Source organism: Pseudophryne corroboree, chromosome 2, assembly GCF_028390025.1.
Source record: "Pseudophryne corroboree isolate aPseCor3 chromosome 2, aPseCor3.hap2, whole genome shotgun sequence".
NCBI lineage: Eukaryota > Metazoa > Chordata > Amphibia > Anura > Myobatrachidae > Pseudophryne > Pseudophryne corroboree.
This window is the reverse complement of record NC_086445.1, coordinates 502,494,453-502,508,752: the sequence shown is the minus strand read 5'-3', so window position 1 is coordinate 502,508,752 and position 14,300 is coordinate 502,494,453. Positions and strand designations below refer to the sequence as shown.

General features: G+C 44.6%; 1 protein-coding gene across 1 annotated transcript in view; it reads right to left on the bottom strand.

Annotated features, from left to right (window-relative positions):
* Window positions 1-14,300, bottom strand: part of PPM1D (protein phosphatase, Mg2+/Mn2+ dependent 1D) — a 67,845-nt gene that overhangs the window by 43,445 nt on the left and 10,100 nt on the right. The window contains exons 2-3 of the mRNA XM_063954014.1: window positions 11,997-12,222; window positions 11,435-11,559 (exon numbers count right to left, since the gene is read on the bottom strand). Of these exons, the coding sequence (XP_063810084.1) occupies window positions 11,435-11,559; window positions 11,997-12,222 (351 nt within the window). The remainder of the gene's footprint in view (window positions 1-11,434; window positions 11,560-11,996; window positions 12,223-14,300) is intronic.

Below are 14,300 nucleotides of genomic sequence, written 5' to 3'. Positions count from 1 at the left end.
TGTCCGCCAGTTCCAGCCGTAGAAGGCTTTCAAGCACTAAGCATAGTATGGATGACTTTTCTGGCAAAACCCCTTTGCTCTCAGGACAGATATTTCAAAAGCCACCACGTCAAAGCGAGATGAGCAAGTTCTGGATGGAAACACGAGCCCTGAAACAGAAGATACAGCTGCAAAGGCAGAGTAGCATCGGTGGAAAGGCGTTGCAGATCTGAACACCACGGGCTACAATGGCCTTTTTCGAAGCCAGGAGGATCGTCGTGCATCACTCCAATTTCAACCTGCGAATGACCCACACAATCTCTGAGACCAGAGGAAAGATGCATATAAGCGAGTAACTTCCTCTGTACCGCTAGAGCACCCACATTGAGAGCTTGAAGCTTTCAGGCACAGGAACATTGTCTCAGCAGCCTGTGTTTGTGTTGAGACACCATTCTATCGATGACCGGCAAGCTCCAGCAATATCTAGTAGACGAAAAGCTAATGCCAGAAGATTATGCTCCACCCAACCGAGGAAGCAACGGACCTCCTACATAGCACCGTGACTGCGAGTTCCACACTGATGTCGAGTTCCACACGGTCATGATGTCAGATTGTAGCTGGGCCGGACGACGCTGGAGGAATAGCAGAGCTAGGAGTAGGCTAGCTAGATCAAAAGCTCTAAAGATCACTTGGAAGTCCAGAAAAAAATCCCCATACCTGATCACAGGCATGGTACCCCCGCATTTTACAATGTCTGCACAGTCAAGAACTCAGAGCAGTGGTGTGCAGGAATAGGGCGGGTCTCTAACCAGTGCATCCAGCCTGTACAACACTAAGACAAAAGAACCCTTTCTGTGTGTACCAGAACTGAGGCCTTCCTAGTGCATCAGCCCTGCAGCCACTAGCCTAGCTATCCAAGCAGACGCAAGCGTTGGTTGTGCAATTGCACCTCCTGAGAAAACTATCCAGTTGCCAATCCGCTGGATCCCAAGGAAAATCTGTGAGGTAGGGAGGATGGAAGTCTAACAAGACAGGGAATGCGAGCAGCAACTGTAATAAAACGACTACCACCTGCTCCCGATTGGCAACTGGTATTCTAGATACCCAGGTGAGCTGTCTGGCCTCCAAATCAGAAAAAGGGTTGTATAGAAACCTGTACCTCTTTCAAGACTGGGGAAACAGGCTGAAGATCACGGAGGTCGGAAGAGAGCAAATAACCATTGTTGTTCTATGGCAGATGGGCTTAAGTAGGAAGTATTAATACCGGTGGTTAGAACCTCGGGATCTGCTCAGAACAACGGCCTAAAAGTTTATATTTAACTGCCTTTAGTAGTGCTGCTAGACCACAGTGATAGTTATTTCTCTGCACAGTTGAGGTCTCAACATTTGAGAAAGGAGACATTAAGCCAGAGTTTGTGCCCCCCAGTGGAGGGAGAAGAAATACACAACGGATGGGCAATTCAATAGAATTCACTTGCCCCAACCCTAATATAGTATCCACAGAATTATTTATTTATTTTCCATAATCGGCAATACACAGGCATGCAGAAGACTACTGCAGGGCAGCTAAATTTGCAAGCTCTCTTTACTGAAAGACCAATAATGCAGGACAACACATGTCTCAGCATAACAAGCATGTCAAGATTTAGAAAAAAAAAACAAAACACTGACCCAGGTGTTGGAGGAGGGGTACACAAGGGAGCTCCGACAACAGAGTTTATACTATTTCAGTAGGAAGCAGTCTCTGACCTTCAGCCAAGTGAACCAGGTGCCATTAAATTCTGCAGCACACTCAGAGGTGGCCAGAGTGATGTCCTGCAGACAGGAATTTCCACTTAACAGGGGGTCACAGTCAAATTATTAAAATGCCTTAAGAGACTTACTATAATTCGAAGATTGGGTAACTAGTGATATTGAGAATCCAAAAGCTTGTATCAGTGGACACCCCATCACCCAAGATTTTCCTGGACAGAGCAATAACTGCCTGCCAAAATAACTGGATTTCAGGCAACACCACCAGATATGTCAGGGATCCAGAGGAGCTAGTCCACAAGGACAGCAAGCCTCAGCAGTACAAGGGAACAATTTGCTGAGAACACTGGGACACCTGTACCACCAAGTCATACCTTGTATTGGGTATGCAAGACCGAGACTGTTTGTGCGGATAAGTGTGTGACAAACTATTTCCCACCGGGAAGGACCCAGGGATTTGCGTATAATTCCCATTCCTAACAATGTGCCAACTGTGTATGTACCCAGAAGTATCAGAGGAGATACAGTTGTGCTCATAAGTTTACATACCCTAGCAGAATTTGTGACTTTCTGGCCATTTGTCAGAGAATATGAATGATAATTCACAAACTTTTCTTTCACTCATGGTCAGTGGTTGGGTGAAGCCATTTATTGTCAAACAACTGTGTTTACTCTTTTTAAATCATAATGACAACAGAAACTACCCAAATGACCCTGATCAAAAGTTTACATACCCCACTTCTTAATACCGTGTATTGCCCCCTTTAACATCAATGACAGCTTGAAGTCTTTTGTGGTAGTTGTGGATGAGGCTCTTTATTTTCTCAGATGGTAAAGCTGCCCATTCTTCTTGGCAATAAGCCTCCAGTTCCTGTAAATTCTTGGGCTGTCTTGCATGAACTGCACGTTTGAGATCTCCCCAGAGTTGCTCAATGATATTGAGGTCAGGAGACGGAGATGGCCACTCCAGAACCTTCACTTTATTCTGCTGTAGCCAATGACAGGTCAACTTGGCCTTGTGTTTTGGATCATTGTCATGTTGGAACGTCCAAGTACGTCCCATGCGCAGCTTCCGGGCTGATGAGTGCAAATTTTCCTCCAGTATTTTCTGATAACACGCTGCATTCATCTTGCCATCAATTTTGACCAAGTTTCCAGTGACTTTGTAGCTCACACATCCCCAAAACATCATCGCTCCACCTCCGTGTTTCACAGTAGGAATGGTGTACCTTTCATCATAGGCCTTGTTGACTCCTCTCCAAATGTAACATTTATGGTTGTGGCCAAAAAGTTCAATTTTGGTCTCATCACTCCAAATGACTTTGTTCCAGAAGTTTTGAGGCTCGTCTCTGTGCTGTTTTGGAGTATTGTAAGCAAGATGCTTTGTGGCATTTGCGTAGTAATGGCTTTCTTCTGGCGACTCGACCATACAGCCCATTTTTTTCAAATGCCTCCTTATTGTGCATCTTGAAACAACCACACCACTTTTTTTCAGAGAGTCCTGTATTTCAGCTGAAGTTATTTGTGGATTTTTCTTTGCATCCCGAACAATTTTCCTGGCAGTTGTGGCTGAAATTTTTGTTGGTCTACCTGACCGTAATTTGGTTTCCACAGAATCCCTCATTTTCCACTTCTTAATTAGAGTTTGAACACTGCTGATTGGCATTCTCAATTGCTTGGATATCTTTTTATATCCCTTTCCTGTTTTATACAGTTCAATTACCTTTTCCCGCAGATCCTTTGACAATTCTTTTGCTTTCCCCATGACTCAGAATCCAGACACGTCAGTGCAGCACTGAATGAAAGATGCGAGGGTCTTTCAGGAGTCCAGAAACTCACTGACCTTTTATACACACACACGGATTACAAGCAAACATATCACAGGTGAGGATGGTTACCTTTAGTAGCCATTCAAACCAGTTTGTGTCAACTTGTGTGCATGTTATCAGGCCAAAATCTCCAGGGTATGTAAACTTTTGATCAGGGTCATTTGGGTAGTTTCTGTTGTCATTATGATTTAAAAAGAGTAAACACAGTTGTTTGACAATAAATGGCTTCACCCAACCACTAACCATGAGTGAAAGAAAAGTTTGTGAGTTATCATTCATATTCTCAGACAAATGGACAGAAAATCACAAATTCTGCTAGGGTATGTAAACTTATGAGCACAACTGTACAACCCCTCTTTCAGAAGAATGCAGCCGGCAGACACAGAAAGGACTTAACCTAGTCCATCATACAAGATTAAAAAAAACGATAGAACCTGCACTTGTAATAACAAAGGGATACAACATTGCTAATAAATACTGCATAAAAATCCTTATAAAAATACAGTCCTATGTTTTATCAAAGAAATTCTGCTTTTTACCCACCTTTTAAACATTTACGGGGTGTGCTGAAACAAGTTAGGACTGCAGAAGAGAATCTATTTATGCCATGAAAGCTGTACAATATCATTGTGGAGGTGGCTTGTGTGAATTTTAATACCAGTATTACCTATAATATCACTAATTGCCAGCTTTGAACAGGTGCTTGCCAGAATCTGTAGCCTTACACATTGCTACGTTACTTTGTACAGATGGACTTCTATGCAGTTGGAAGCTGAAAACCTCCATAAAACATATATATATATATATATATATATATATATATATATATATATATATATATATATATATATATATATATATATATATATATATATATATATATATATATATATACATACACACACACACACACACACACACACATATACATATACACACACATACATACGACATCTGTCCATCTAAATTGATGTGGTTTATCAAAAGACTACTGTGAACAAAAAGATCATCCTTTAAAAAGGGAGGATCCCATTGGTAATCACTTTAATTACTGTATTTAAATTATATTCTACAACACTGTTTATAGAAGTGTACTTTATATTAATTTCTTTGACATAATATAGGACTATATATTTCTGTAATGATCTTTATGTAGTGTTTATTGGTCATGTTTTTAGGTTTTAAATAAAATTATTTTGGTTTGTTACTTGACTCAAATATCCATTTGTTATAAGCAAAGGTTTTGTCGTATTTACATAGAAACATAGATTTTGACGACAGATAAGAACCACTTGGCCCATCTAGTCTGCCCCTTAAATTTATATAGATTATTTTATCAGAAAGCTTTCTCTCAACACCTGCCACTAACTCAAATTAATCCATTTTTTTATATATATTTCTCTAGTGGATTAGTTGGTCTATTTGCACCTAAAGACATTTTGTGGTCTGTGATCAACATCGGAGAGCCCAGGATTAAAGGTTGGGATGGAAATCAATGTTGTGGGTGAAGTACTGGAAAGTGGGAAGAGATACTGTGAAAGGAACACAATGACTTCATTGGTGTTGTGCCTATTGTGGGATAGTAGAGCAAGATAATGGGGTGTATTCAATTCAAGTCGGAATTGCCGTCTTATCAGAAAAAATAAGATTTTACTCACCGGTAAATCTATTTCTCGTAGTCCGTAGTGGATGCTGGGGACTCCGTAAGGACCATGGGGAATAGCGGCTCCGCAGGAGACTGGGCACAGCTAAGAAAGATTTAGGACTACCTAGTGTGCACTGGCTCCTCCCACCATGACCCTCCTCCAGACTTCAGTAAGGATACTGTGCCCGGAAGAGCTGACACAATAAGGAAGGATTTTGAATCCCGGGTAAGACTCATACCAGCCACACCAATCACACCGTATAACTCGTGATAATATACCCAGTTAACAGTATGAACACAACAGAGCCTCTCAAAAGATGGCTCAACAATAACCCTTGTAGTTAACAATAACTATATACAAGTATTGCAGACAGTCCGCACTTGGGACGGGCGCCCAGCATCCACTACGGACTACGAGAAATAGATTTACCGGTGAGTAAAATCTTATTTTCTCTGACGTCCTAGTGGATGCTGGGGACTCCGTAAGGACCATGGGGATTATACCAAAGCTCCCAAACGGGCGGGAGAGTGCGGATGACTCTGCAGCACCGAATGAGAGAACTCAAGGTCCTCCTCAGCCAGGGTATCAAATTTGTAGAATTTTGCAAACGTGTTTGCCCCTGACCAAGTAGCAGCTCGGCAAAGTTGTAAAGCCGAGACCCCTCGGGCAGCCGCCCAAGAAGAGCCCACTTTCCTCGTGGAATGGGCTTTTACAGATTTAAGCTGCGGCAGGCCAGCCACAGAATGCGCAAGCTGAATTGTGCTACAAATCCAGCGAGCAATAGTCTGCTTTGAAGCAGGAGCACCCATCTTGTTTGGTGCATACAGGATAAATAGCGAGTCAGTCTTCCCGACTCCAGCCGTCCTGGAAACATAAATTTTCAAGGCCCTGACTACGTCCAGTAACTTGGAGTCCTCCAAGTCCCTAGTAGCCGCAGGCACCACGATAGGTTGGTTCAAGTGAAAAGCTGATACCACCTTAGGAAGAAACTGGGGACGAGTCCTCAATTCTGCCCTATCCATATGGAAAATCAAATAGGGGCTTTTACATGACAAAGCTGCCAATTCTGACACACGCCTTGCCGAAGCCAAGGCCAAAAGCATGACCACTTTCCACGTGAGATATTTTAAATCCACGGTTTTGAGTGGCTCAAACCAATGTGACTTTAGGAAACCCAACACCACGTTGAGGTCCCACGGTGCCACTGGAGGCACAAAAGGAGGCTGAATATGCAGCACTCCCTTGACAAATGTCTGAACTTCAGGCAGTGAAGCCAGTTCTTTTTGGAAGAAAATCGACAGAGCCGAAATCTGGACCTTAATGGAACCCAATTTTAGGCCCATAGTCACTCCTGACTGTAGGAAGTGCAGAAATCGACCTAGCTGGAATTCCTCCGTTGGGGCCTTCCTGGCCTCACACCACGCAACATATTTTCGCCATATGCGGTGATAATGTTGTACGGTTACATCTTTTCTAGCTTTAATAAGCGTAGGAATGACTTCCTCCGGAATACCCTTTTCTTTTAGGATCCGGTGTTCAACCGCCATGCCGTTAAACGCAGCCGCGGTAAGTCTTGGAACAGACAGGGCCCCTGCAGCAGCAGGTCCTGTCTGAGCGGCAGAGGCCATGGGTCCTCTGAGATTAATTCTTGAAGTTCCGGGTACCAAGACCTTCTTGGCCAATCTGGAACAATGAGAATAGTTCTTACTCCTCTTTTCTTTATTATCCTCAGTACCTTGGGTATGAGAGGAAGAGGAGGGAACACATAAACCGACCGGTACACCCACGGTGTCACTAGAGCGTCCACAGCTATCGCCTGAGGGTCTCTTGACCTGGCGCAATATTTTTCTAGCTTTTTGTTTAAGCGGGACGCCATCATGTCCACCTGTGGCTTTTCCCAACAGTTTACAATCAGTTGTAAGACTTCTGGATGAAGTCCCCACTCTCCCGGGTGGAGGTCGTGCCTGCTGAGGAAGTCTGCTTCCCAGTTGTCCACTCCCGGAATGAACACTGCTGACAGTGCTAACACGTGATTTTCCGCCCATCGGAGAATCCATGTAGCTTCTGCCATCGCCGTCCTGCTTCTTGTGCCGCCCTGTCGATTTACATGGGCGACTGCCGTGATGTTGTCTGACTGGATCAGAACCGGCTGGTTTTGAAGCAGGGGCTTTGCTTGACTTAGGGCATTGTAAATGGCCCTCAGTTCCAGAACATTTATGTGTAGGGAAGTCTCCTGACTTGACCAAAGTCCTTGGAAGTTTCTTCCCCGTGTGACTGCACCCCAGCCCCGAAGGCTGGCATCCATGGTCACCAGGACCCAGTCCTGTATGCCGAATCTGCGGACCTCTCTGAGATGAGCACTCTGCAGCCACCACAGCAGAGACACCGTGGTCCTTGGAGACCGGGTTATCAACCGATGCATTTGAAGATGCGATCCGGACCATTGGTCCAACAGGTCCCACTGAAAGGTTCTGGCATGGAACCTGCCGAATGGAATCGCTTCGTAGGAAGCTACCATCTTTCCCAGGACTCGCGTGCAATGATGCACCGACACCTGTTTTAGTTTCAGGAGGCCTCTCGCTAGAGATGACAGCTCCTTGGCTTTCTCCTCTGGGAGAAACACTTTTTTCTGGACTGTGTCCAGAATCATCCCCAGGAACAGTAGACGTGTCGCCGGAACCAGCTGAGACTTTGGAATATTCAGAATCCAACCGTGCTGGTGTAGCACCTCCTGAGATAATGCTACGCCGACCAACAACTGCTCTCTGGACCTCGCCCTTATCAGGAGATCGTCCAAGTATGGGATAATTAAAACTCCCTTTTTTCGAAGGAGTATCATCATTTCGGCCACAATACCCTCGGTGCCGTGGACAGGCCGAACGGCAACGTCTGGAATTGGTAATGACAATCCTGTACCACAAATCTGAGGTACTCCTGGTGAGGATGGTAAATGGGGACATGCAGGTAAGCATCCTTGATGTCCAGAGATACCATGTAATCTCCCTCTTCCAGGCTTGCAATAACCGCCCTGAGCGATTCCATCTTGAACTTTAATTTTCTTAAATATGTGTTCAAGGATTTCAAATTTAAAATGGGTCTCACGAACCGTCCGGTTTCAGTACCACAAACATTGTGGAATAGTAACCCCGTCCTTGTTGAAGTAGGGGCACCTTGACTATCACCTGCTGGGAATACAGCTTGTGAATTGCCTCTAACACAGCCTCCCTTTCCGAAGGAGTCTTGGTAAGGCAGATTTGAGGAAACGGCGGGGGGTGGGGGGGGGGGATGTCTCGAATTCCAGCCTGTACCCCTGAGATACCACTTGAGGGATCCAGGGATCTACCTGTGAGCGAGCACACTGATTGCTGAAGTTTTTGAGACGGCCCCCCACCGTACCTGGCTCCGCCTGCTGAGCCCCAGTGTCATGCGGCGGACTTAGCAGAAGAAGCGGGGGAGGACTTTTGTTCCTGGGAAGTGGCTGTATGCTGCAGCTTTTTTCCCCTACCTCTGCCTCTGGGCAGAAAGGACGCGCCTCTACCCCGTCTGCTCTTTTGGGGGCGAAAGGACTGCACCTGATAATACGGTGCTCTCTTTGGTTGTGAGGGGACATGTGGCAAAAATGCTGACTTCCCAGCTGTTGCTGTGGAAACTAGGTCTGAGAGACCATCCCCGAACAACTCCTCACCCTTATAAGGCAAAACTTCCATGTGCCTTTTAGAATCTGCATCACCTGTCCACTGCCGGGTCCATAACCCTCTCCTGGCACAAATGGACAGTGCACTTATTTTTGATGACAGCCGGCAAATATCCCTCTGTGCATCTCTTATGTAAAAGACAGCGTCTTTAGTATGCTCTACGTTTAGCAATATAGTGTCCCTGTCTAGGGTGTCAATGTTTTCTGACAGGGAGTCTGACCATGCAGCTGCAGCACTGCACATCCATGCTGAGGCAATAGCTGGTCTCAGTATAATACCAGTGTGTGTATATATAGCTTTCTGGAGAGCCTCCTGCTTTCTGTCAGCAGGTTCCTTTAGGGCGGCCGTATCCTGGGACGGCAGTGCCACCTTTTTTGATAAGCGCGTAATTGCTTTATCCACCCTAGGGGGTGTTTCCCAACGTGACCTATCCTCTGGCGGGAAAGGGTACGCCATTAGTAATTTTTTTGAAATTACCAATTTTTTATCGGGGGAAGCCCACGCTAGTTCACACACTTCATTCAATTCTTCAGAAGGGGGAAAAACTACTGGTAGTTTTTTCTCCCCAAACATAATACCCTTTTTTGTGGTACCTGGGGTCACCTCAGAAATGTGTAAAACATTTTTCATTGCCTCAATCATATACCGAGTGGCCCTATTGGACATTACATTAGTCTCTTCGTCGTCGACACTGGTATCAGTATCCGTGTCGACATCTGTGTCTGCCATCTGAGGTAGCGGGCGTTTTAGAGCCCCTGATGACTTTTGAGACGTCTGGGCAGGCACGGGCTGAGAAGCCGGCTGCCCCGCATTTGGCATGTCGTCAAATTTTTTATGTAAGGAGTCGACACTTTCGCGTAATTCCTTCCACAAGTCCATCCACTCCGGTGTCTGCCCCGCAGGGGGTGACAACACATTTATAGGCACCTGCTCCTCCTCCACATAAGTCTCCTCATCAAACATGTCGACACAGCCGTACCGACACACCGCACACACACAGGGAATGCTCTGACAGAAGACAGGACCCCACAAAGCCCTTTGGGGAGACAGAGAGAGAGTATGCCAGTACACACCAGAGCGCTATATAAATCAGGGATTAACTAAATTATATCCCCTTATAGCTGCTATATGTATATTGCGCCTAAATTTAGTGCTCCCCATCTCTTTTTTACCCTTTTCTGTAGTGTAGACTGCAGGGGAGAGCCAGGGAGCTTCCTTCCAGCGGAGCTGTGAGGGAGAAATGGCGCCAGTGTGCTGAGGGAGATAGCACCGCCCCTTTTTCGGCGGACTTTTCTCCCGCTTTTTTATGGATTCTGGCAGGGGTATTTATCACATATATAGCCTCTGGGGCTATATATTGTGATATATTTGCCAGCCAAGGAGTATTTATTGCTTCTCAGGGCGCCCTTCCCCAGCGCCCTGCACCCTCAGTGACCGGAGTGTGAAGTGTGTATGAGGAGCAATGGCGCACAGCTGCAGTGCTGTGCGCTACCTTGGTGAAGACTGATGTCTTCTGCCGCCGATTTTCCGGATTCTTCTTGCTTCTGGCTCTGTAAGGGGGCCGGCGGCGCGGCTCCGGGACCGAACATCAATGGCCGGTTCCATGCGGTCGATCCCTCTGGAGCTAATGGTGTCCAGTAACCTAAGAAGCCCAAGCTACCACCAGTTAGGTAGGTTCGCTTCTTCTCCCCTTAGTCCCTCGCTGCAGTGAGTCTGTTGCCAGCAGATCTCACTGTAAAATAAAAAACCTAAAATATACTTTCTCTCTAGGAGCTCAGGAGAGCCCCTAGTGTGCATCCAGCTCAGCCGGGCACAGGATTCTTACTGAAGTCTGGAGGAGGGTCATGGTGGGAGGAGCCAGTGCACACCAGGTAGTCCTAAATCTCTCTTAGCTGTGCCCAGTCTCCTGTGGAGCCGCTATTCCCCATGGTCCTTACGGAGTCCCCAGCATCCACTAGGACGTCAGAGAAACAGCAGTTTCCGACTTTTTTAGGTCGAACAGTGTTTCAACCAACTCAATTGGGCTGCCATTTCTTTCGACAGGTCAGCAATTTCGACTTGTTGGATTTGGATCCACGGCCAAATCAGACAGCTTTTAGCCCCGTTTGACAATGTCAATGCGACTTAAAAAAAAAAAAGTTGGATTAACATGGTCGAGAATAGCCAAACAGATTCAGATTTGGTCGCAAATTGAATACTGAAAGGATCCGACATGCATTGAATAGACACCATTGTAGGTAACTATTCCATGAGCCTTTTTATAGCATTGGAAATTCTGCTACTCAATTGTAGCTGCCTTGCTGGACTTTGGACAACACGACCAAGAAGCATTTTCAACTGTCTAACATACAGCTGCTGAAGCCAAATCATTTATGTTTAGCACAAAAAAAATAAAAGTATAGATGAGAAGGCCACCTTGGATTGTGTAATCAGTAAGCGTTATAACTGCACATATTGTGCTGCTATAATACATCTCCCCATAGACCCCTAAAATTCTAGTTTTATTTTAAGTGAAATACTTCAAAACACTTACCAAGTGCACGCGCCACTGCCAGAAATGGAATCTGATCAATCACTGTACTTCTCCTCACAGGGCCATTGTGCGTCAAACGAGGTCTTTTCCACACCACTCTATTTACACCAGATTTATTTATCACACTAAAAACAATGCAGAAAACATGACAGTTTTGGGGTAATCACTTATTACCAAAAGAAAATCAGTACTATATTTGGAAATGTACCCAAAATTATTTTTTTGTCTTTGCAGAGTATGTACACTGCCCCATTAGCATACTGCCCATTTTCTGTCAGTGACATCTGTGTAAAATGATACAATGGCAGATTTAACCATCCCTAGGTTATCACATACTGTATGTATCAATTGCACCCACGAACTGTATTGCTGGTTCCATTTGACAATGGACATGATGACAATGATTTTGTCCACACCTGGTTTAACACCAATCAAAATTAACATGTAAATTCAAATGTTGGACAAAAGATCAGTCCCTTTAAGATCTACTTAATGAAGTACGCAATTTTATAAATGTAGAATTGTAACTGGACTGGGAGAAGAAATTCTTAAAGTATATTACCTGCCACCAAGTCCTTCAATCCTCTCCCTTTCCCTGGGGAGTTCTGGTTTGTGGTCTTGTGTCACCTCTATGGCCTTCACAGTTTCCTTGGGACTGTTCTGCAATCCAAATACAACACCGGAGTCTCCCACATGGGCCACATATAGCTTATTCCCACGGACAATAACAACACTAGCTGTAGTTCCCGAGGTACTAGGCAGCCCAGTCATGGTTTTTGGCCATTCAGCTAAAGAGAGAATGGTTAACAGCTAATTAATATCGCAAAAATAAAAATGTTTGTTGGCTCAGAACTAAACAAACCCCCAGCATTGAAGGGGTTAACTCATGTTTATGAAGTTGTTTAAATTAATGTGTTGCCTTTGTTTAACAAATACAACACATTACAGGTTGAGTATCCCATATCCAAATATTCCGAAATACGGAATATTCCGAAATACGGACTTTTTTGAGTGAGAGTGAGATAGTGAAACCTTTGTTTTTTGATGACTCAATGTACACAAACTTTGTTTAATACACAAAGTTATTAAAAATATTGTATTAAATGACCTTCAGGCTGTGTGTATAAGGTGTATAAGAAACAAATGAATTGTGTGAATGTAGACACACTTTGTTTAATGTACAATGTTATAAAAAATATTGGATAAAATGACCTTCAGGCTGTGTGTATAAGGTGTATATGTAACATAAATGCATATTGTGCTTAGACTTAGGTCCCATCACCATGATATCTTATTACGGTATGCAATTATTCCAAAATACGGAAAAATCAGATATCCAAAATACCTCTGGTCCCAAGCATTTTGGATAAGGGATACTCAACCTGTAATACATTTGCAGATTTTTAATTGACACTGTTTCCACCATACTTCTACTGGCATCATTTATGTCTTTATTTTACAAATATAAAACAAACACAAAATGCACACCAATAATGAATGGCGAACAAGTTACAAATGGACAAAAGAAAAACGACACCAAATAATTTAACAAGGATTAATACAACGAAAAAGGCTCACATAAACAAGCCCATACGTAAATCTCATTATAAACATTATAAAATTATTTTAAATGTCAGCTAATTCTTTATGACTAAGTTCCCTGACTTGTACATTCCAGTACTGAACTATCATTTATAGGTAAAGTAGATCAAATTTATTTCTAGCACTATCAGAGGCATATTTAAGTTAACTGACCCAATAAACATATTATGCCATAGACAGCACCATAAAATGACAGCTAAGCAAAATTCATGACAGCTGTGTAATGATGCAAGGCACTCCTAGTACACTTGTGACTTCAGAAACCTGTTTAACATTGCTCACATGGACATGTCCCGGCAAGAATCCTGGCAGTCAGTGTAGGAAGTAGATTGTGTAATACTGTAAAGCACACTAGAACAAAACATAGCCTCTATCAAGGGCTGAAATAATTGGAGATGTAAAACACAAACCAAAACAGTCACCATGTAGAAGTTATGAGGTTTACTCATTCTGATCAATTTTCCAAATCTTCTTCCCACTTGCTCCTAGAATATTTCCTTTTTCCATTTTTGGTTCTCCTACTTCAATTAATCTAGGTAACTCCCCTCACCTACACTTTTCCCTGGTACCTCAGTTCAATCCAGATTTTGTCCTACTTATTTTAAACCCTGCCATTTCCTTTTTAAAAATAATAATATGTACACAATACACTAAACTAGAGGCACTAGAGCAGTGATGGCTAACCTCGACACTCCAGCTGTTGAACTACACATACCAGCATGCCCTGCAACAGTTTTAGCATGGCCAAATAGCAAAACTGTAGCAGGGCATGCTGGGATGTGTAGTTCAACAACAGCTGGAGTGTCAAGGTTAGCCATCACTGCACTAGAGGGTGTGGGGGGTTAGCCCTAGAGGAAGTCTTATGTAGGGCTTCAGGGTTGGTTGTAAGTACATGGGGGGGGGGGGGGGGGGGTCATTCCGAGTTGATCGTTACTGTGCTAAATTTAGCACAGCTACGATCATCTTCCCCGACATGCAGGGGGGGGTACATGCCCAGCACAGGGTTAGTCCGCCCCGCATGTCAGTCCGCCCCCCCCAAATACAATAACATCGCACAGTGGCGATGGTTTTGTATTTGTGGAGTAACTCCCGGCCAGCGCAGCTCCTGCGGCTGGCCGGGAGTTGATCATCGCTGCCACTGGCCGCAGCAGCTGCGTGTCACATCACGCAGCCGCTGCGACCCGCCTTCCCCAACGGTCCGGCCACACCTGCATTGGCCGGACTGCGCCCCCTAAACGGCGGCTTGCCGCCGCCGTCCAGCCCC